This window comes from Gymnodraco acuticeps, unplaced genomic scaffold (assembly GCF_902827175.1).
Source record: "Gymnodraco acuticeps unplaced genomic scaffold, fGymAcu1.1, whole genome shotgun sequence".
NCBI classification, from domain to species: Eukaryota; Metazoa; Chordata; class Actinopteri; order Perciformes; family Bathydraconidae; genus Gymnodraco; species Gymnodraco acuticeps.
In genome coordinates, this window is record NW_022991977.1 from 89,439 (window position 1) to 113,462 (window position 24,024).

The 24,024-nt window shown below is 43.9% G+C and overlaps 1 protein-coding gene across 2 annotated transcripts in view; it reads right to left on the bottom strand.

Moving 5' to 3' along the window:
- Positions 1 to 1,020: 1,020 nt before the first annotated feature.
- Positions 1,021 to 24,024, bottom strand: part of plxna2 (plexin A2) — a 93,015-nt gene continuing 70,011 nt past the window's right edge. For both annotated transcript variants that reach the window (XM_034200993.1, XM_034200994.1), the window contains exons 23-32: positions 23,133 to 23,199; positions 22,620 to 22,766; positions 21,014 to 21,173; positions 20,167 to 20,270; positions 16,862 to 16,958; positions 16,042 to 16,241; positions 15,087 to 15,256; positions 13,759 to 13,971; positions 5,669 to 5,819; positions 1,021 to 3,287 (exon numbers count right to left, since the gene is read on the bottom strand). In XM_034200993.1, coding sequence (XP_034056884.1) covers positions 3,192 to 3,287; positions 5,669 to 5,819; positions 13,759 to 13,971; positions 15,087 to 15,256; positions 16,042 to 16,241; positions 16,862 to 16,958; positions 20,167 to 20,270; positions 21,014 to 21,173; positions 22,620 to 22,766; positions 23,133 to 23,199 — 1,405 coding nt within the window. In that variant the 3' untranslated portion in view covers positions 1,021 to 3,191. The remainder of the gene's footprint in view (positions 3,288 to 5,668; positions 5,820 to 13,758; positions 13,972 to 15,086; positions 15,257 to 16,041; positions 16,242 to 16,861; positions 16,959 to 20,166; positions 20,271 to 21,013; positions 21,174 to 22,619; positions 22,767 to 23,132; positions 23,200 to 24,024) is intronic.

Here is a 24,024-nt window from a genome sequence, read left to right on the forward strand (position 1 = left end):
GTCACACATTGGTACATGTTGTGTACCTTACCTGTTAACCCAACCTGGTAGCACATCGCCCAATTTCTGCCAAATGAAAAGTGTGTGCAATTTTCTATAAAAATACATTGTTTCTTATATATCTATTAAATTAGAAGGGGTCGTGGACACTTCTAAACATAATTGTCACAATTTTTGTTGGACCGTATCAAATGTTGGTTTTAAGCTAAATCATATCTGTAGTCCCTTGGCCGGCGAAAGCAAAGAAAGCACAATAACAAATACAATCTTTTCAAATAACACTTGTATTATAAACTATAATGTCCCCAAATGTGTGGTTAATTTATGTTCAAATATTACATTTTGAGCACCAAAACATACCAAAGCACCAAAAATATTATATTTTAAAAAAGCTCTTCACAACTTTACTGTTTTATGATGAATAATGTTGGAGCATCAGTTGGTTACTATTTTCTTGGATAATGGATTCCTCATTTGTAGCCTTTATTTAATCAGGTGAAAATCCCATTGAGATCAACGATTTCTTTTTCAAGGGAGACCTGCAGCAATTCATTGATACAAAACTGGATTAAAGCGTGCGGGTGGTGATGTCAGAGGATGGCTAATGCCGTTTGTGTATGTGTCCAACAATTATGTTAATGTTGAAGAAAAACCCTTTCAAGGAAAGCCAATAATAGCTTAACTGTCAAATTAGCATGCTAGTGGTCCACTAACATAATAAGAATAGATTATCCAGTCATGTGTGGCAGAGTTCAGATTGGCTCGGAACTGACGTCATTTCTCACAACAGCAGACCTTTGTCTCTGAAGTAAACAACATAGAAAGTCAGTATTCCTGAATAGTATTCCTTTAAGATGCTTTGGACAATCATCTCTCCACCAAACTGCTCTACGCCAAGGACATTGTATTCATTCATTGTATTAGTATAATGTAGTATTATAAGGTCAAAAAGCTTTACAGTTTATTCAACAAGGGCTTTATTCAGAATTTCGCATCACCAGAAAAGAAACCAGGCGAAAATCCTTTTCATCAGCTGCGCATTTAATGTATAACAACAGTACAAAGTGAATCTTTTGCTTGCAAAATAGGAGTGTTTTTTTATGTACAATATTTTTACAACAATATATAGTTTAAAAAACATTACAGTTTAAATGTCTGACAGTGTATTGCACAACACATTTATAAATTATCACCATCAAACCACACATGAAACAGATGAGTTCTGCCATATTTCAACACTTAACAGGAAATGTATTTATTATTTATATAATTGTATCTTGCTCTTCTAGATTAGCATGAATAAAGGTCCTGTGGGGAGCACATTAACCCCACTGATACTGAAATGGTAAAAGGAGCAGCGCTCGCTCCGGAAAGACACTGATAGACAGTCCATGTGACTTTTACATTGAGCGATGAAACAGCCTAAAGCACAGAAATAAGTTCATATTTCAGCATTGCAATGGGTGAAATACAAACAATCAAAACTAAAAACCTTGAATGACCGCAATGCCTCAGACTGGATTTTTCATCATGATAATCGTTTGCAGTTTAAGATATGGCACTCTATAAATACAGCAGCAAGGATAAAGCAAGCAATCAGGTCAAATGTACATATGGACGCAAAAAAAAAACACGTGAAGTTTATGCTGAAGGATGTTAAGAGCTGTGAAGCAACAGGACCATATGCTGATCCAAATACATGTATCAATAATCATATATCCACTCTGTGGACAAAATATTAAAATCACCTACTTTATAATATCTCCAGGGAGAAAACTCCTCCCAGCGAGTTTCTTACATTTCATTTCCAGGTTATGTTCAAAATAAAAAATGTTGGGAGGATCAATAAGGCATCAAAGCCTTCATCAAACTTAATCTGATCGGATTACTTCACAGGAGCAGCAGGTGTTCTTAATATCTCGTACACTCGGTGAATTTCAAGTATCGCGCTTAATGTAAACAATGACTGATGAGACAGGGGAGGGGGAGGGGGGTGCTGTTGGCCAGGGCTTGGCTAATCTGATTCCTGATCAGACTTAAAGCATCATTAATCATGCTTTCTGCTACAGTTCAATTTGGTCTCCACTTATCTTTGAACGGCTGAATTGGTGGTCTATAGATCATCACTGTACAACATGTCCTATCCTAAATGGGATCTTTTCCGTACAATGACATGTATTATTAATAACTTCTACGGGAGCATTTAACATGAATGAAACATGAGACATATTATATTTGGCACAAAAACCCCGGGATTTGGTCCTGAAATATATCTACATATATTTCATATTTGAAGGTTTGCAGTGCTGTAGAGCCAGACCCTCACCTTTTTCAATGCCAAATTGTGTACTGTTCAATCCCTGGCGGAGTTGCGATTCATTAAATCTTCATTTAAAACAAGGACAGGGAGCTTCAAGTGTGGAAATGAAAAGTAATGGCATCACAGTCTTTAGTTTTCTCTTTAGTAAGCCTTTGAAAGGCAATAGGGAAAGGCTTAGCAACACAAAGTTACACATCTCTGCTCCAAACAGCGATGTCAGTCCAAGCCCGTGATATGTACTGCGAACAAGAGTCCTTCATCTTTGACATATAAAAAGTACTTTGAATCCTGTCTCGCCAAACGTGCCATCCCATTAAATTGGCTCCTGTCTTTGTTGAGCTCCTCCAGTGACTTTTCAAGTTGAGTCATTCTTTATTAAGTGCTGTTCTCTTCAGAGCTCCAGCCATGCCACACACACACATTTAGTATAAGCACCGACTACAAAGACAACCATTACCCAGCGGAAAAGAATTGGCTGCAAATTCAGCAACCGTGATGGCCCAAATCGTCTTTGTGTCTCTCTATAGGAGCGTTTTAGAAGTTGGGTGTTTGCCTGCTGGAGTTTCTTCTGAAAAAACGATGACATGGGATTCAAAAGTCGTGCTTTGGGACGATCTGTGTGCTGCGGAGTGTGTATGTACATTTGTATGCGTGTATTAATCTCTTTCGTTTGTTTATACAATAGGTCCATTGAGTCTGCAATGACAGTGTACATCAGGATTTGAGTGTGTGTGTATAGGTGCTTAGGTGTGATTGTATGTGTGTGTTCACGTGTGCATGAGAGTACCACGTGTGTTGCTGATGGGTTTAAGACTCAAATGGGTTAAAGTATGTGTTGTAGTGTTTGTGTGTCTGTCTGTATGGAGGTGTCTCAGCTCTCTATAGACATGGCTGCGATGATCTGCTCCAGTTTGTATGCCAGCTTCTGCTTCCGGGCCTGTTCATCCTGCTCCAGTGCCTCAATAATCTAAAACACACAAAAACACACACAAGGGCACAAACTATGAAACTGAGGCTTATTGTTCAGAAATAGGAATCATACAAATATGCAAATACAGAAAAAACAGACTTACAACACCAACAACTTCCACACTTAATAGTATTGTACATGTGGCTGCACTTGATTGTTAGCTCCTAATATATTGTCAATTTGAATGTATCATTTGATTGATCAGAAGTTGGTGCATATGTGTAAACATATAAGCAAAACCATCATTCACCGGTTCCAGCTGCTCAAATGCATGCAGTAGCTGCTTTTCCAGGTTATATCTTTGTAGATGAAATATCCTCATATCTTAGATTTCTGGGCTTTCAACTGACAGAACATGACATTTGAAGATGCCACCTTGGACTGCGGGAAATTGTGATTTTCACTCTTTCAGACATTTTATAGGCCAATACTTTGAACAAGAATAGATCGAGTCATCATGTTGCCACACATTGCCAAACATTTTAGGGCAATTGAAATGTTTATCAATGAACTGTAATGAACTGAAAGCACATTGCGAAAACAAGGACCTGAGAACACCAAGGGTGTTTCTCAATCTCGAGTAAAGCTGCACCAGAGCCACTATTTCAAGCATACTACGTCATCGAGTGCCGCCGAAGGACTGTTCCAATGTCCAGCATACTTGGAATTCTACCGAGCCCGGCGTAATTCGTAATTTCGAGGCTGCACATTTGTAGACTCCGCGGTCTTAAAATCCCCACAATGCTTTGCGCACGGACCAATTTCCCCAAATCTGTGGCGGAAAATGTAAGGCGGGGCCTCTCATATGACGCACACTTGCTAGCCTGTTCCACTCTTCGTTTTCCGAGGCTAGGAAGTATTCTTGTCTCGCTTCTGAAGCAAGGCGCTCGCAAGATATGTGTTACCAAGCAAGCGTACTCGACATTGAGAAACACCCCGTGATAGCGACCTGGCAGATTGACACAATAAACTCACCATACATCATCAGAACAATATCTTGTTCTTTTGATACTATGAGCACTGTTTATCACTTCGAATATTTAGCTTATTTCTAGGGATGTCCCGATCTCATTTTTTAGCTTCCGATCTGATTCCGATATTTTCATGTTTGTTTGTAATGCTGTTTGTTTCATATAGGTTCCGATCCGATCCCGATATTTCCCGATACCGGTTTTCCGATACCGATTTCCGATATCACTTTTTGTGTTGGCAAACAGCATTTAATTTCGTATACATTAAGAAATAGACAGGCACCCAAATAATTTATTAGACGACAAAAACCGGAGTTTTCCACAAGTGAAATTGGCTGGTCGTCCCCTGCTATGCACTCCACAATCAGCTCAGTAATCTTGCGAAATCTCTCGGAGTCTCGAGGAAGTAAAGCCTTTCGTTTCAAGCTGTCCCGCAGTGTTTGTTGATGGAGTCCATCAGTCGCAGACGCTGTCGCTTTACAGTAGGCGGCGTGTTCGTCGGGGTGGTGCTTTTTAAGATGTTTTATTAGGTTTGTGGTGTTGTAGGAGACCCTGTTAGCACCACCTCGTGAGACTTCCACACCACAGACTTTGCATGTCGCAGTCGGCGACTCACTTGTAGTTATTTTAAAATGATGCCAAACTGCAGACATTTTAACTAGCTAACGATATGTGTCCGTTCCACTTTTCCAACTCGATAATGGCGGCTGATGCAATAGAACAACAACGACAAACAACGTAACAACGTAACAATGGAATCATGGGAAATATTAACTATGGATCGGCCATGACATTTAATTGGATCTGCCGATCCCGATCCACCTTAAAACCCAGTATCGGGGGCCGATCCGATCCGGGGATCGGGATCGGAACATCTCTATTTCTGTACAACACTACCTATTTTCAAATCTGCACAGCCCTCCAATTAAACAAAAATATAAACTGTCTTTTGTCACATTTTCACTGTACTTAGTTATTAGATATTGTATATTTATATTAAACATTTGTTGTTATTTTTTAATGTCAACTTTTTTGAATCCCTCTAATTCATGATCATTCTCTTACAACTTATTTCCTCATACTGTGTTTATGTTTGCACCACTATACACCAGGCAACAAACCTGATTCTGATTCGTCAGGAAAATATTTACTGAGGTAATTTTCACGAGTATTTTTAAGGAATTTGGGAATTTCTTGCAGTTTGGTGCGTAGCGTATAACGGGTTTAACCAAGATTCAGAGTCTCATGATAACTGTCGTTTAAAACACCCATAGTCATCTTATTATTTGCCACTATAAGAATAGCTGCTTTAACATACATACAAACATTCCAACTTCAGTCGGCTAACCACACCATCAGGACCCCTCCAGCACATTCCCATGTTACAGAGTGTTGACTGGGCCTCACCTCTTGGCTGTACTTGCTGACGTAAGTGTAGATCTCATGGAGGGCACTGAGCATGTTGAACTCACTGGAGTGAAGGCGGGCCTGTTCAGCCAGATAGGCATTCATATCCTGATCACTGATGGCAGGCAGGCGGTTGATGTCAGCGTAGTACCTGAGAGGAGAGACACACACACACACACACACACACACACACACACACACACACACACACACACACACACACACACACACACACACACACACACACACACACACACACACACACACACACACACACACACACACACACACACACACACACACACACACACACACACACACACACAGTCAGAGTCAAGGGCATGCATATAAAAGCTTTTCTCCTCACCTAGTTTCAGTCTACTGTTGTGTGAGCTCAAAGAATATCTAAAGGCAGGCATTTTGTCAGGAATAAGGAAAGGCATCACTCATAGGTTCAGTCATTCAGTCACAGTGATTTCAAATCACACCAGAACTCTGTTTTGCTAAACAAACACACATATGACTTAACTTACGAAAGCTGTTACTTCCAACCCTATTAGAGCAGCATCATTAATTGTGCCACAATTTGCAATAATAGCTTTATGCAATGCCATTTGTATACTAATGCATTGCAAGGAGATCTGATGAACCAATCCAAGTGTTACTTGCATCAACTAAGGACATGACTCCGTTGCCCTGTATGAGCAGGCTTTAGACCAGAGAGTAATGGATTACATGTTACAGGATAACGTAAAAAGGATAAAAAGAAAAATCTTAATCAGATTACTGGTACATTTTTTGAAAATGGGAATTTATAGCAGAATTACAGTGTTACAATAACATCAAGATCAATATATTGTTAAGTTGTACTATCTGAATTTTCCTTTTGGTTTTCTTCCATTTTTCTTAATTTTCCTTTTGATCTTTTAATGCAATAGCTTTACACCTTATTTATTAAACATAAAAACTTTGGTTGCTTTTAATAATATATTGAACTAAAACAGCTTCTGAAACTATAGGTTACTTACGTAACCCCAGTTCTCAGAGTAACATGAAGTGAGATGTCTCACTATGGGATGCGCCTCATCGCGGAGCAAACAGAAGCATAAATCTCATTACGCCAATCCTGATTGGCTGGTGATCTTGACGTCAGCGTCAGGGAATTCACCCCCTATAAGTAGCTTGCGCCACGACGCATGCGTCATTCAAAATAAGCACCTCTTCTCGCTTCACCATAGCAAGGAGGGCCGTCTGGTGAGCATCTCATTTCATGTTACTCTGAGAACTGGGGTTACGTAAGTAACCTATAGTTCTCATTCATAACACTCCGTTCGATGTCTCACTATGGGAAATTGTAGCTCCCGTATTGTCAGACGAGCTTATCTCGAAAATCACCAAACCAACCAGAACTTAACAGGTAGAGCTCTGACTCAACCAGGTGCCCAGCATCGCTTGAGTCACACTGGGAGCAGAACGTCCAACCTGTTAAGAGGCGGACAAAAGTGAGCGGCGAGGACCAGCTCGCCGCTGCACCAATGTCTTGGATGGGAGACATCCTGGACAGAGCCCAGGATGCAGCCAGACCCTGAGTCGAAAGAGCTCGCGGACCCGAGGGTGCCTGCGAACTCTGACTCGTATGGGCCCCAAATCAATTGCTTCCACAAACCAGTGGGAGAGCCGTTGCTTAGTAACAGGCTTGCCCTTATAAGGGTTAGCCCAGGACACAAGGGGTTGGTCATTATGACGAAGCACCCTTGATCTGTCCCTGTACGTGCGTACAGCACGGGCTAGACACGGCAAATCCGGCCGCTGTTCCCCGGAGGAATACAGTGGCGGGGAGGATGCCTCAATGTCAAATGTGGTACCTGAACCAACCGCCTTAAGATAAAGGCAAGGTTGGGCTTCAACCACACTCTGTTTGCCCTGGGGCGAACTGAGTGCATGAAGACTGTACAGATAGTGCATGAGTGCCACTGGCTCGCTTGGCAGCTGCCAGGGTCAGCTTCATGTCACACTGTATTCAGATTGTACCACTCACGGGCCAGGCCCATAGAGCCAAGCGCTCTGGGTGTGGGTGAAAGATCGCCCCCCCCGCTTGGGACAGTATGTCCCTGCGTAGTGGGAGCTGCCATGGCTGCCCGCACAGCAGCTGATATATCTCCACTAGCCAGTACATAGCTGGCCAGTGCGGAGCTATCAGGATAAGTGTGTGGCGTTGCTCTCTCACTCTGGCCAGAGTTGGGGGTATCAGAGCCAGGGGTGGGAACGCGTACAGAAGGCCCGGGGGCCAATCGTGCGCGAGTGCATCCACGCCTAACGGTGCATTTAGATCGCGCATCGAAAAGAACAGCTGACACTGAGCGTTGTCTTTCGATGCGAACAGATCCACCACGGCTCTGCCGTAACGCACCCACAGCTGGCTCACAATCCTTGGATGTAGAGTCCAGTCTGCATAAAGTGGTATACCTCTGGACAGTAGATCTGCCCCGAGGTTCATCACTCCCGGTACGTGCGTCGCTCTCAGAGAGAGGAGACGTCTACCGCTCCATAGGATCAGTTTGCGCGCCAGTGTGTGTAACTGGAGAGAACGCAAACCCCCTTGGCGGTTAATATACGATATCATGGTCGTATTGTCTGTCCTCACGAGGACGTGATGTCCCCTGAGGAAAGGCAGAAAGTGTTTTAGGGTGAGAAACACAGCTAAAAGCTCCAGGTAATTTATGTGCGCCCGCTGGAGGTCTCTGCTCCAGAGACCCCTCACCGGGCGACCTTCATAAATACCTCCCCAACCTGTCAGACATGCGTCCGTGGTGACCACTTTCCGTGAAAGGACAGCACCCATAGGCACACCTCGTACTAGAAAAGTCGGGTGCAGCCAGTGGCGCAGTGCCATTACGCATTTCACAGTAACCATCACTCTTTAGTGATGGTTTAGTTTTAGGGCGGCCACCCAGCGCTGAAACTCCCTCATGTGTAAGCGTCCCAGTCGTACGACCAGGATGGCTGACGCCATGAGCCCCAGCAATCGCAGGCATGATCTGAAGAGAACATGTTTGCGCAGCTGGAAAAGAGCGAGACAAGCTCTGAAAGCTTTCACTCTTTCCGCTGACAAGCGAGCTGAAAAGGGCACCGAGTTCAGGCGTAAACCCAGGAAGAGTATAGTCTGCGCGGGGCACAACATGGTCTTCTCTGTGTTTATTATGAAACCCAGGTTGAGCAGGTGCTTTACGAGGACATGTGTCTGCGTAACAGCCTCCTGCTCCGACTGTGCGAGAAGCAGCCAGTCGTCCAGGTAGGTCGCCAGGCGAATACCCTGTTGTCTTAATGGGGCTATCGCGGCTTCCGTACATCGTACAAACACCCTTGGACTGAGAGACAGACCGAAGGGGAGTACTCTGTATTCATAACAGATCCCCTGAAATGCGAATCTCAGATATTTCCTGTGTGGGTAATATACTGGGATGTGAAAATACGCATCTTTCAAGTCGACTGATGTAAACCAGTCGTCTTGTCGCACGAGCCGCAGCAGAGATGTGTGTGTGAGTGAGCATTCTGAACTTATATCTTTTTAGATATTTGTTCAGAGCCCTCAAATCAAGTATTGGCCGAATTCCGTTCCCTCCCCGTTTGGGAACGAGGAAGTACTTGGAATAGAAGCCGCCCTAACTCTGAGAGAAAATCTCTTTCTCCAGAATATGGGCTGACTCTCCTCGGGCCTGCGAATGCAGAATGCCCGAGAAGCGAGGGGGGGTGACAGCGAATTGGAGTCTGTAGCCCCGTATTACTGTCTTGAAAACCCAAGCAGATTATGTGAGCATCTTCCACTGCATGCTCCTTAGAGCCAGTGGAGATGTCACGTCTCTTCCCCTCTGAGTCTCTATTTGTTGTGTTATGGGGCCCTCTAGTGTCTGAACACAGTGGTGCCCTTTTTCGACAATCCCCACCGACACTGCGCATGCGCATGACAGTGGTGCCTTTACAGCCCCACCGACACTGCGCATGCGCGTGACGGTGGTGCCTTTACAGCCCCAGCCGGCACTGCGCATGCGCGTGACGGTGGTGCCTTCACAGACCCGTCAATTGTCCGCCCTTTGAGAGAGGCCGTAGCTGCTCTCAGAAGGGGAACAGTTGACGGACTGTTTATTGTTTTTATTGTTTTTCTTTTCATTTTTTTGAGCTGCGCCCTTGGCTCGAAGCCTGGATGCGTCAGCGGAAAATGTTTTATGACAGAAAAATCAATAAGTGTGTGACATGTGTTTATGCGGACTTGAGGATGGTGTTGAGGCATCTCTCGAGGCGGCGGGAACACATTTAGAGCTGGGGAACCGTAGACTTCCAGCTCTGTCACAGAGGGGAGAAGGAGGGGCTGTCACGCCGCTCGCTTCTTCTTCCTCGACTGCTGGCAGAAATTCTGGGTTGGCTGCGCCTGGGCTGTAGCCGGAACCGGAGAATTTCTAGGCCAGCTCGCCATCGTCCCCTGCCTGGGCTGGGGACTCGGGGCGGACTGCGACCTCTGCGTTTTCGGTATTTTTAACCGAGCAGGGTTCGGGGCAGCTTGGACGAAGGGCTGCCGCTGCGAAGGCAGCGGCTGGGCCCTTCGAGGGAGGCAGAGCTGGAGGGCCTCGTCCTCCTTCTTTTTCGACTCGCATCTCCTCTGCATGGAGGCAAGAGCGGAGCCGAAAATCCCCTCGGGAACGATGGGCATGTCAAGCACATCCTCCTTTTCCCGGTCTGTGAGGTTGAGCCATCTAGCTCTTTCCTGCACCACCATGATCCCCATTGTTTTGCCCGTGGCCTGGACGGCGCAGCGTTGGACACGGAGACAAATGTCTGTGACCGCGGCCAACTCGTCCAGAACGGCCGGTCCACCATTACTCGACATATCCTCACAGAGCTCCGCTTGGTATGCGGTTAGCAGTGAGGAAACGTTCAGAGCCCTGGCGGACAACGCTGCGGCTCTGTAGGACCGTTCAGTCATGGTCAAACGGTCCACCTTCGCTGGCAGCGTGGGGTTCCTGCTTGGTGACGGGCCCATCCTCGGTAGGAGGTGGGCTGCCACCAGCAGTTCCATCGGCGGTATGCGGAGCAGGCCGAGCCTCTCCATACCGTCGCAGTCTAGGGAGGAGGCACCCTGGATTGGGGCCTTGTTGCTAAAGGGTCGGTCCCTCCACGAGACCGACACCTCATCCAACATCTCCGGGAAGACCGGGAGGAGTTGCCTCCTTGTCCTCGTTGCTTGGGAAGAATGTTTCCCCTCGTAACGGGACCTGGCAGTCTCCTTGGCCATTTCGGGCCACGGGATGTCTAGCCTGGACGCAGTGCGCTGACACGCGGCCTGCAGGTCCATGCTCAGACAGGGCGAAGCTGGTGTGCTATCGCCCGGGAGAGCAGCCATCGCTCCCGGCTTTGCCGTTTGAGCCGATGACATGAAGATATCTTCTTCTTGCTCATCCGAATCAGACAGGAGGGACTCAGAGGTGTCCTCTTCGTCCTCCATGTAGTCTAATTCCAGGACATCCTCCGCGGGCGAGACCATGGTGAGGTCTCGCCGGGAGCTCCCGCCTGGTGAGGCGTGGGGCTCCGTTCCCGCATCTCTTGCCGCCACCGGGTCCCGGCCTGACACGGCGTGGGATCCCGGTTCCGCAGCTGCCGCTGTTAGTGAGCCCCAGACCGACACAGTGAGGGGCTCAGTCTCTGCGGCGGACGCCCCCGTGTCTTGATTGCCAAACGGCGAATCAGTGGACATGAGGGAGTCCTGTTCCAACAAGCTAGTTTGGTGTGCTAGCCGTCGGTGGAGGCTCTTTCGGATGAAACGGGCACAATGCCCGCACGAGCCGGGGTTGTCGATAGCCTCCTGGGCGTGTTCCAGCCCGAGGCAGGACGAGCAGACCTGGTGTGAGTCTGTGCCTGCTATCTTCAACCCGCAGCCACATGACCGAGCCTCCGAGTCTCTGACACCTCTGGTGTGAGAGGGAGAGGCGTCCATCTTGTTCGCCTCGTGGCGTGGAGAGGACCCGCTCGTAACAGGTACGTCGTTGAGAGAAAAGTGTTACCAACCCGTCCTTAATCCGGAGAAAAAGGGACGGTGTGGGTCCTTTGTTCTCAAAGAATATTGACTGGTGTGTCAATATACTTCTAATCCTTTTCTCCTCCGTGAGAGAGAAAAAGAAAAGCGTCCTCGCTAACGTGGTGTCGGTAGTAAGGGGAAGCTAGCTAGCAACAGGTGCGTAGCTAGCTTGAGAATAATCAAAACCTTACCTTACTTTCCGGGGAAAGAAACGGCGAGGTCGATTTTAATACTAACTGGTGTTAGTATTACCGTCTTCTTGCGAAGCAGAAGGAGTAGCCGGCGAGCGTCCGTCGACCGAAATGTTTTGGATTTGGGTTCAGTCTGTGGACTGTTAAGCTTGTCCGGCTACTGTAGAGATGTGCTCTGAAGCGAGAAGAGGTGTTTGAATGACGCATGCGTCGTGGCGCAAGCTACTTATAGGGGGTGAATTCCCTGACGCTGATGTCAAGATCACCAGCCAATCAGGATTGGCGTAATGAGATTGATGCTTCTGTTTGCTCCGCGATGAGGCGCATCCCATAGTGAGACATCGAACGGAGTGTTATGAATGAGAACTACTCTGTAGGCTAGGGGTGCATACCGGTTCCCGGTATTACCGAAATACCGGTTACTGGCGGCTACGGTATACCGTACAGAAATCAGATCCGGTTTTCGATATTTTTTATTTTATAAAGTGAGGCGTAATATCCTTAAACTCGCACCCAATCCGCCAGCCAATCAGATTGCGCGTCTTGCAATGGCTTCGGTGATTGGCTTGATTGCCAAGCAACGCCCTTCACCTTCCTCCCGAACGTCTGAGCCTTTCGGTTAGCTTTCGTTTTTTCATTAGCTCAATGTCTGCACGGAAATCTAAAGTGTGGCTGCATATGACTGCCAGTCTGATGGTGGGGTCTGTATCCACTGCAAGAAGTTTATTTCTGGAAAACATTTTCTACTGTCACATAAAATACAGTACAGAGTACAGGAATGTACAGTCTTCAAGCCTGTGTTGTCAAACGTGTTTTTCATTGTTTGTTCTGTACTAAAAGGTCGAAGTCCCACAATTAATTTTAATATTCATTTGACATGTTAACTATATCATAAAGCGTTTCATGGGAGCAATTGCGGTATTATTCAATTTTTCCCTTATGCAACATGAAAGTATCACGATATCTATCGGTCGAGTATCGGTCAGTGGTATCGGTATTGTAAAAAAGTCAACGATATGCATCCCTACTTGTAGGCCTAGCATATACTTTAAGATGACACTTTGTTGATAAAAAGATATCTTGGTTTCTTTTTTTCTACGGTTACATTTTTATTTTGTCTTACATAATATACCTTATAAAAAGCTATCTTATTTATATCTCTTATCTCATTTATGGGCATTGCATTTGATATTGAGGTACACCAAAAGTGACACAGTAATCAGGTTACATTACTTTTAAATCGTGACACAAGGCATTAGGTTGCTGATTTACCTTTATTTTACATATAACTAGTAATTGTGCCGGAATGCCTTTTTTTAAAGTAAACCTCCCAGCCCTGCGTATGACTGTGTAATTATGTAAACTTGGTAAATGATAAAAAAGTGACGGCAAATGTATTACTCCACCGGTTTTGACAAAACCTGGTATGGCTTGTCAAAAAAATAAATAAATAGCAACCAATGTTTGGCGTAGTACAAATACAATACAAGTATTTAGGCACTATCAAACCACACACAGAATATTGTAATAGTGACACGACCTCTCATAGTGACAAGGTTATGACAGAGACAACTATCATTATCATCTCGTCAAGAGTCCTGAGGCTCTCGAATTACAAGCCTCTTCTGTCTCCTAAAATAACGTCTCAACCTGACACTAACAACAACCTTAAACAATACAAACCTTATCCTATGCAAATATAGGCCCTGATTCGGAACTGACCCTGTTGAGACGCGAGGACAAGCAATCACTTCTCAGTGGAGAATTCAATAATCTTTTATATCCTTGAGAATGGCATTTGATTTTGCATGGGCGCAAACACACATACACACCTTTCTACCCAGCTCTTGTAATGCGGTATATCCTTGGCGTAGAGCAGTTTGGTGGAGGGTGAGTCTTTGCCCAGACGGTGTTCAGAAGTAGAGCATGAGTCCATGAAGGTCTGGGCCACCACCGACAGACAGGCGTCCGTGATGCTGCTCTTATGGATGTCAAACACAAACTGAGGATTCTTGATCACGTTAACCCAGAAGCGCAGGGGCAAGCTGTGGAAAATAAAAGAGTAGAGTGTACAAAGGAGTAAGAGACGGGAAGATTTTAGTCTTCGTCTTTTTAATTGTGACCTTTATAAAATTACAGTTTGTGCAATAGAACAAAAGTTGGTAGTTCTTCAAAGAGCAGCATAGAATAAGATAAGGTGGCACTCTGGCATTAAGGGTTGAATAATTGTTCACTTGGCCCCGAGCTTTGCCTGTTTTTATTAAAAGTTCTATAGAAAATATTAGTGGTCCGATAATTATCGGTCCGATATTAGGAATTATGACGTCATCCCGATAAACCCGATAAAAGTATTAATAGCCCCGATAATATACAATATATTTTTTGGGTAAAAAAAAGAAAAAATACTGCGGTGTGGGTGGATTGGGATGAGGGGCGCTTGTTTTTCACTCGGCTTCTCCCGTTTTGCCAGTACTGTGGTATTAGTGGTTTAGGAAGAGGGGAGTTCTTCACAAATCCAGCGCTCCCTAACTCATGCCTGGCTGTGACGTAAATGGTGTGCGGCCGTGAAGCCAGGACAGTAAACAAACATGTCGCCGGTAGTATGGGACTATTTCAAAGTTTCAGAGTTAGATAGTTCGCTTGCTATTTGTATTAAAAAATGCAATGCAGAAGTTCCACGAGGAGAGAAAAAGGCAACGAGCTATAATACTTCCAACCTGATTAGTCACCTGAAACATCGCCATCGCTACGATGGTGTGTTAAAAGCGTACGAAGACGCCTGCGCTGCTAAACTAGCGGCGAATCCAAAGCCAGCTGCAAAGGCACCGGGGCTTTTACCTATCGACGAGGCTTTTGAAAAAGGCAAGAAGTTTATTTGGGAAAATAAATATGGTCACTTTGAAGAGTCAAAACTGTTCTTGGCTTTGTTTTGTTCATAGTAGTAATGCTCATGTCATTTGCTCACTACTAGTCTTTTTTTTACCACCATGTGTGCAAAAACTACAGGTACATTTAATATATATATATTATATTATTATCGGTTATCGGTATCGGTCTTGAGAAGCAGGAAGTTATCGGTATCGGTTTTAAAAAACCAATATCGTGCATCCCTAGAAAATATATGTCTCTACAGTGGAAGTTAAGTAAGGTTCCCTCTCACCAGTTGCTCTTCCAGGTGTGGCGGACGTCCGTGTCGTGGATGCCGTGCTTGTCGGCCTGCTCGTCCAGGAAGTCAAACATATATTTGATAGCGAGCGGCAGGGCGGTGCCCCGACACACAGTGCTGAACAGGGTCTCAAACAGGTCGTCCACAAACTTCTGCAGGGTGCCCTATAGAAAACAGAACATAGAGTTGAGACCTAGTGCTGACTGCTTGTGGTGTCTACATTCAATCCAAGTGGAAAGGCTTCAAATGCATAGAAAAGGCAACTGAAGATGACAAAAATTGGTACAAATTGTATACAATAATTCCTAAATCTAACTGAACTCTGTGATATCAATTGCCTCTCATTTTGTCATATCGTATTGAAATGCGTAACCAAACATGTTAAAAATGAACATTTAATTATTAAATATATTTATCTCCTGCATACCTTTTACTAGAATTTATGTAACATATTGCACATTTGTCAGGTAGATCTCTGAAACCATCCTAGTGCCGCGCTTATATCTTTGTAAATTAAATATTTTCATATCTTTGGGTTTTGGACTGTTGTGGGAAATTGTGATTTTCACTTCAGACTCAAGACTGTTGGTCAAGTCATCGTGCCGCCAACCATTGCCACATACTTTAAGGCAAACAAAATGTTAATTAATTAACTTTAATGAACTAAAAGCACTTTGCGAAAGGTATTAAGTTGTGAGACGTAAACAAGGAATTCAATCAGAACTGCCAACATCATGTTGGCGACCTGTCAGATGGAAACAATTCAATCCTAAAGAAAACATTAACTGAGATATTACAGGTAGCGTACAGAGGGGTGATGAATCTCTGTGGATTCATAACTGTGAGCGACACCTATTACAATACCCATAGTCATCTTATCCTTTGTTCATATAGGAATAGCTGCATTAACTTCCAACATTAGTCGGCTAACAAACTAGCCATATTGTACCTTTGTAGCTAGTAGCCTCGTCAGGTAGATCTCAGACACCATCTTGCTGCCGCGCTCGCCCTCTTTCTGGTCCCCGTGGTCGTGGTTCTTGACTAAGTGCCAAACCTTGACCCCACTCTCCATGTCAGGGGTCAGCATGGGCACACGGGAGTGGGGACTGTCAGGGCTGGTGGGCGTGGAGCGGAAGGAAACGTCCACACCTAGATGGTCAAATGTCAGATAATTAGAAAAATATATTCTAAAATGCTCTAGGTGTAGTTTGTAGAGAATACATCTCGTTTGATAACAGAAGAAAAGGCACATTTGTCTTTCAGATCTGAATTTAAGGCGCATTGTCTCTTTGTGATCTGCAAGTGAACATGTTGGGTCTGTGTGTTCAGACTGTGTAATCATTTGCTGCCATTCTTTCATTGGTTGTCATAGTAATGATGCAGACGTGCACTCATTCACTAAAGACATGTTTTCTATCCTGGCTCTGATCCTTACTTTCTGTCACTTTGTGCTTTCTGTTCTTGTTGTCATCATGTTTGCCGTTTTGTGTATTTTTGAAAACCTTTGAAACCTCATATGAAAGACAAGTGTTAGTTGTTTCTTTAAATGTGTCTCTCTGATTGTAGATCAGTAGTTTGTATAGATCTAAAGTGATAAGACTGGATGAATATGTTTGAAAATAGCACTTCTTTCTGTTTAATGTGCTGTAAAACAGTATCTGCTAATGTGCGTTACTACAGACTGATGAGTGACAGCAACAGATGGAGCAACACTGCTGTGAGCTGAATGAATATGAAGTATTTATTTTGTTTTTTGAAACAGCACTTACCGTATCTGCTGATGCTGCGTGGGAAGCTGGCTGAGCAAGGAATATTGAAAGAAGACATCTGTTTGGGCACCAACGCCACCACGCAGCGCTCCGACACCTGGAAGACAAAGGTTAGGCATGGCTATTATTTTTATGAATAAGTGGAATGCAGCTGTAGGTCAAGATTAATGGCGGCTTGAATTCAAAAGCTTTTGAATAGTCCATCGGCAGTTGAATCACTAGACATATAATTGGACTATACATAATGTCCTTAAGGTAAATTCACACATTCTTTAACAAAAGTTGTATATATGCTCCATTATCATCACTATACAGAAAGTATAGCATTGATCAGCTTTAACTACAGTGTAGGACTAAACCTATTCATATTACAAATGCGTACTGTAGAATGTACTTAGCTTAAACTTAAAGCCAGAACACTTAACTATACTTCAAACTTAAACAACAAAATTGAATCAAAACTGTGTCTACCACGTATTTATTGCCTTTACTTGTGTGTATTTTACATCTAGACTAATGGCACATTTCCACTGCAGCGGGTAGCCCCGTTTAAGCGTCCTTAATCGTCCTCAAGCGGCCAGGCCAGTTTTTGGTGGCCTTTCCATATAGCATAGCACCGGCTAGCGGGTACTTTTTCCCTCTTTTCCGGCCCCATAAAATCGTGGTTCCCTCAGACCAGGGCCAGGGCTGAACTAGTGACGTCAACACTCTCGACTGCTGATTGGTCAGAGAGAATCATCACAAGATTGCGCGCGAGATCATCCCTAGCGTCGCATATATATCTAGAAGCAAGCTTGCAGCATTTTTATACACAGCATTTTTGTAAACGGAGGAGCTACAAAAATGGCAACGTCAAAGAAAAGCACACCGTGGTCGACCGAGGAGGTGACGACGTTCCTATTGCACAGCCGAGGCTCAGTGTAAGTGTCGGTCCTACGTTTTGTCATTTCTGTAGTCCCAGGTAAATACTGTATACTGTAGCTGGGTTTGGTTGTCTGACACGTGAACTAAATTCACACTACTGTTCTGCATGAGCTGTAAATGTTGCTAATACAAATCCAGCTTAGTAACATAACAAATATTTCCACACCTGGCACCATGGTTAAGAATGAATGAGATAAATAGTTGTTCTCCTTGACAGATAATAGAGAATCTTGTCAAAAACATGCTTTTTTTTGGCCGACAAATTCAGTTCTCCTTTGTCTTTATTTATCTCTTTGTTTAAACAAAAGTATGCTGCCTTGAAATGCTTGCTGTGTGCGAGTGTTACATTTGGCCAAAAGCTGATAGTGAGGACAGACATTGGATTGACAGCGGAGCAGGATGATTCATCTGAGTTTGGTGACCTGTGTAGTCGTATTTATGAGCTGGGAAAAAAAAGATGTTGTGAGAGACCCAGGAGCACAAGTGCATGTTCGGTTGACTAAGCGTGCTTGCGACCAAGGGGTTGACAAAATGTTGGCAGGGGTGGCGGGGGAGGGTATATGAATATGAATGAGTAATGCTGTGTCCTTCATCAACAATATCTAGTGTGATGCCCTTGAGCAACTGGATAATCACAGCTTTTAAAAAGGCTTTGTAAGAGTGAACAAGCTCTGTAGTTCATCATTAGTTACAGCTGAAATGATAAGTCAATTGAAAGAAATTCATCTGCAACTATGTTTCATAATTTAATTTGAAAATCATTCATCATTCAAATCATGAGTCACTTCTCAAACTAGCAAGCCTTACATAAAACATTACATAACATGACATAATAAATGTGAAGTGGTTCTGATTGACTGTTTTTGTATATTTTGAAATTGAAAATCTTTGGATTCTGGACCGTTATTTGGACAGCAGAAGCAATCGATGTATATCCCCTTTGGCTGTGGGAAATGCAAATAGACATTTTAGACAAAAGTCTTTTCTGACATGCTGTAGACCAGTGGTTCCCAACCTGGGGGGTGCCAAAGATCGCAGGGGGGGCCCCAGGCCTCAGATGATTTGAGGCCAAATATCATATTTAGACTTTTTTTTTACACATATAATTGTAAAGCAATACATGATTGTCACTAAAAGCCTTGTCTCTACATTACAATAACAAATACAATATAATTGATTAATTAATTTGAATAACAATTCAAGTTAGTAGCTATTAAAGGCATAAAAAGACAGAAATGTTTCTTCTGCCCGTAAAGTGTCCAAACCGGGCTTTTCTGGATAAGCGCATTTTTAAAACATAGTCATTGTCCATGCCGGTTTCAGTTGGATTATTTGTCACAGTTGCTCCGATCAGATCGGTCTCCTCCATTTTGTAGATTATTTACGACTTTTGAATCCACATAAACACATTTGTAGAGGAAACTTCTGTGTAGCTATGCAGTGGGAGTCACCGACTCAGGAAGGAGACACGGTAGGAGCAGTAGCTTTGATGTCAAACACATGATGGTTTATTTGGAGTTACGGCCAGAGGATTCACATCACAAGTCCAAGAGTCAGAGGTTCTGACTTCACGGTAGAGTTGCCACGTCAATTCTGAAGAACTCTACCCCAGACCCATGTATTTAGCTAGTTCAGAGAGCATCATCAACATGCTGCATAACAAGATAGAATGATAACACCTCTATCAGCTGACGCCAACAGGCAGGAACAGGGAGACAAAACACTGAGAGCACAGCAGCCAAGGTTACAGGTGCCTGTGCTCAGTCAGGACAGTTTGAACTGATACACTGGGTCAAAGTTATGGGCCTTGGAAAATATTCCACAACAACATCGGCAAAATCCGGCTTACTTTGAGCATGTGTTTTAAACAGTTTAATCCCTTTGTGAATTGTTTCCACTTCCGCGCCGTCCTTTAATTTCTTCATACAGCGGGAATCCAAATGAATGAATCCTGAGTCCAATAACCATCAAAGTCACTCCAATAGTGCTCCTTAATTACGCTTTCATCCTCCTTTAACAAAATACTTCACATTCATCCAGTTTGTGACAGTAGTTGTAGCATTTTTGAGACTTTTAAACTTTAATTACCGCTGTTGCGCCCCCCCCCCCCTTGTGTGTGTGTGGGGGGGGGGGGGGGCGCAACTTCCAACAGGAGTCATTTGGGGGGGCTCTTGGGGAAAAAAGGTTGGGAACCACTGCTGTAGACAAAATAATTGATCTTTTAATCAAGGAGATTCTTACTTTAATAATAAATTAAAAACTTAAAAAGCAGCCATTGGTTTTAGGGCTTACTTTTTGGCATTGCTCAACAAAACACACACTAGTCACATCAAGCTTCATTATGCTTTTCTTATGGTGGAGTATTGACATTATTGACAGACCTGGTAGTGCATGAGTGTGTTGAGTCTCTTCCAGTCACTCTCTATCTTGGTGGTGATGTCCTCATCCTGCAGGACCACACGCGCTGTTCTGCCCTGCCGCCACTCTGAAGGAAAAAGCAATCAATAGTAAATGTGTGACATTTGTCATTTTGGGAATGTTTGTATCCTAACTTGTGCCTGACAGTTTCTCTAATGTCCATCGTTTGTCTTGCAAAGTTCCCGAGCGCTGCAGGTGAACTTTTGTGCTTTTAGTTTGTTCTTGAAATTTAGCAAGCTGTCACCCGTAGCAAGACGGCTGAATGTGCATTTCTTTCTTGATTGTGATTTTGCAAACAAAACACACGACACAGTGTCTTCACAGAGATTTAAGCTACCCAAAGCAACAAGGAAGAAACGGATCCTCTCCAAATCCCTCACCTATAAGAGCTCCCTTTAAAGTGTAAACTACAAACCCAAAGCAGAATCAGACACTACCTTTTGAAGGTGCGTGTCAGCTGGATTTGTGAGAATTAGATGACATGTTGTGGGCGTAAGCCTAGTGTAGGTGAGCTGTCAGTAAGGTTTAACATCAGTGTTGTTGAGTATTGCTCTGGTTGGGGCTGTAAACAGGTCGGAGGAAGTTGTCTTCCGGAAATTGATTTGGAGCCCTTTGTTGATGTCAAATGTCTTCAGTGCAGCACCTGTGATAACTCCCCTGACAAGCCCACTCCAAGCCGTACTCTTCCCACCTGTCATTATTCCAAGATATCATGTTCCATGGCACATTTTCAGTCTATGTTCTATTTCTCACTATATAAAACAATTAGCTTTATATAATTAGTCTTCAACAATAGGATTGCAGCCTCACCCAGATCCATGTCTGCAGCCCGTGGTCGCTGTGAGCACGGCATGTTCTTGTACACCGCATCCAGGATCTTCTCTTTTACCTGGGTAATGGTGTCACAGTTGAGCACCTTGACAGGGATTTCGGGGCTGTTCTCATTGTCTGGGTTCACACAGCTCAGCGTCTGGGGATCCGGGATAGAGAGAAAGAGGGGGGGGCATGGAAGGTAGGAGAAAAAGGTAGAGGGAAAGGTGTTACTTGCTAGGAATGTCCTTTCATTAAATACTCCTCACCAAACTGTCCTGGTGGAGAGGATCGAGGCCAGAAATGTAATTTCACACCTCCAGGATGTGGCTGTGCCGCTACAGCAGGGGCATTACACAAGTAATGAGACACAGCCTCTCAGACTCTCCGACATGGATATCAGAGAGGTGTCATCCTGTCGCTGGCTGCCTCTGCTGTGGAGCTAAAGCCTGAGGGGGAACTTATTCTGACGGGCTACTGGAGGAACCCAGCCGGCTTGATTTTAATGGAAAAGTATAAAGTAGGGGCATGTTGTGTATACAGGTGGCCCTACTGCATTTCACTTCATTGCAAAGCATACACCAGTGACGAACTTTGGAAACTCAGTATTCCTTATTATATTATACAGGGGTTTTCTAGAAAAATATAGTATGAGGGCAATACTGTGGTGCTGATCTTGAATATAAGATATCTATTCTCGCAAAAACATGACACCCGTATACAAGATAGCGCCGTAGACGCAAACAACAACGCCACGTTGGAGCTCGGTAAAAACAAAGCTGTCTGACGGTCTATTTGATAATATTTTCATATTTTGCCTAACAGAAATCATCATTTTGGTATGAGGGTGCACGCTGAAAGTAAGAGGGCGCAGCGCCCCTGTTACCCAGTTTAGATAAAACCCTGTTAGCTGTTTGAATGCATGTATCTTTATTTAATTGAATTACTTTTCCACTTATTTAGGAAGACAGACTGACCTAAAGTTTAAATCCTAGATAAGTGGTTTTCAACCTGGGGTTCAGCACCCCCAAGAGGGTCACAAGATTATTACTGGGGGGTCCACAGATGTTGTGCGAAACAAAATTACAATTACATAAAGATATATACAAAAAAACAATAACATTTAGACAGGGAATAGCTACTATTACGTTACATCACCTGTACCACTAATGTGCTTAGCTTTGGGGCCTACACTAATAATACAAGGGCTATAAAAGTGTTTGTACTGGGTAGTTTATTCAGGATTCTTTTTAAGTAAACGCTGATTTACAGATTTAAAAAAAACAGTTTTGCCTCGATGAAAATGTGCTTAAACAGCCGGCGCACTTCCTCTGGGCTTGGGTCACAGCTATGTTAAAGGTCTTGTTTTCTTGAAAAAAAAAAAAAGTGTTATCTTCTTTCGCTTGACATGATGGCAATCTGGGTATTTCGGATTATTTGTTCACTCCCTTCATGTTGTTGAAGCTCCTAATATTCAAAGAATTCACAAAATGCTACATTTCTGTGGATCTGTCAAGGCTCTTTCCGAGGAATGTTCACAAATGAATACAGACAATCTGGTTGATTATTTTCCGCATTTTTTTCCCCTAATGTCGTTATGACTCACCAGCGTCTTGTATTCAATCTGCTGTCTGATGAGCTTGTCCTCGCTGAGGGAATAGCGAGCCTCTCCAGTGATGGAGTCTATGGGTCCCTTCTCCATTTGCTGTTTGATGGCACAGAACAGCATGAAGAGAGGCTCGCCAGCACACTCCTTTGTTTTGGAAGGGAACCCAGGGATTAGAGGGAAAGGTGGGAGCAAGAAATATAAGACATGAGAAAGAAGTAAAGGAGAGAGATCTGTAATCATCAGCGCAGACAATGACACTGAATATCTAGAGCATTGCACACCAAACATGATAAATGGAGCTTTTTACTCTCGTGTGAATTGCAAAAGTTTGACCCCGCAGGAAACCATTATCCCTCCACAATGTCCATAAAACTCATCAATATCTCACAGTTAAAATGACAGCAAACAGCAGTCAATTCTAAAATTGATGCTAGACATTTTAAAAAGCAATGTCGTAGTCTATCACATTGACACCTGTAGCGATAAGGCGTGAAAGAGATTTAATTTTACCTTGAGAAATTTGTGTAGCAAGAAGGCAAACCAATTTGTCAGCATCTTCTCTGCCACGGACTCGGTTTCTGCAAGACAAGAAGAAAGCACACTCATTTGTTAGCAAGAGGCGTCCCATAGAGAGCGGCAGTGCTCTGATTATTCTTTTATAATTTAAGACGTTAGAAGAGCCCGACGTTGTTGAAACCAAAAAAACATGACATGGAGAGTTTACAGAGAAATGCCATCCTTACTCAGCCGCTCGTTCTCAAAGGACACATACTCTGATACAGTCTGCTGTAAGTTAAGTGCCGTCGGTGCACAATGTATTTGGGTCATGACATGTCCACTTCAAGCCCTTTTACTTTTCTTCCTTGCTGTGTCTGCACTTAGCTACTTCACGAGCCCAGATGGGAAAGCTGTAAAAGCTCTTCTGAATCTGATCCAACTCCTGCAGTTTTATAGACACCGCTCTGTTTCCCTTACCTAACCTGCTTTCTGTCTGCCACTCTTTTCTTCGGTCCTTACCTGCATTTCAAGCCTAACCTGCATTGACTCGACTGTTAACGGCATCCCATTAAATTGTGGTGTTTCCGCAAGAGCAGCATGTTTGGGCTAACAAGTTCTTGTTGTACCTGCTCCCATGTGAACCCATCCTTATATTTAATGAGTCTGCTTCAAATTTAGAAAGCCCTTTTTTTCAAAAAAGAAAGAAAGGAAAAAAGAAACCTCATGAAACATTCAGTAGGCCAGTCTCAGCTAGGAAAACAATCTGCAGATATCCAGAGGTGAAGGGGAGAGGCGAGAGAACGGAGGACAGGAGAGGTGACGGGGGGAAGAAACGTGAGCTAGAACTGAATGTTTCATGAGTGGCACGCAGAAGATAATTTAGACTGACATAGACCATGCCGCC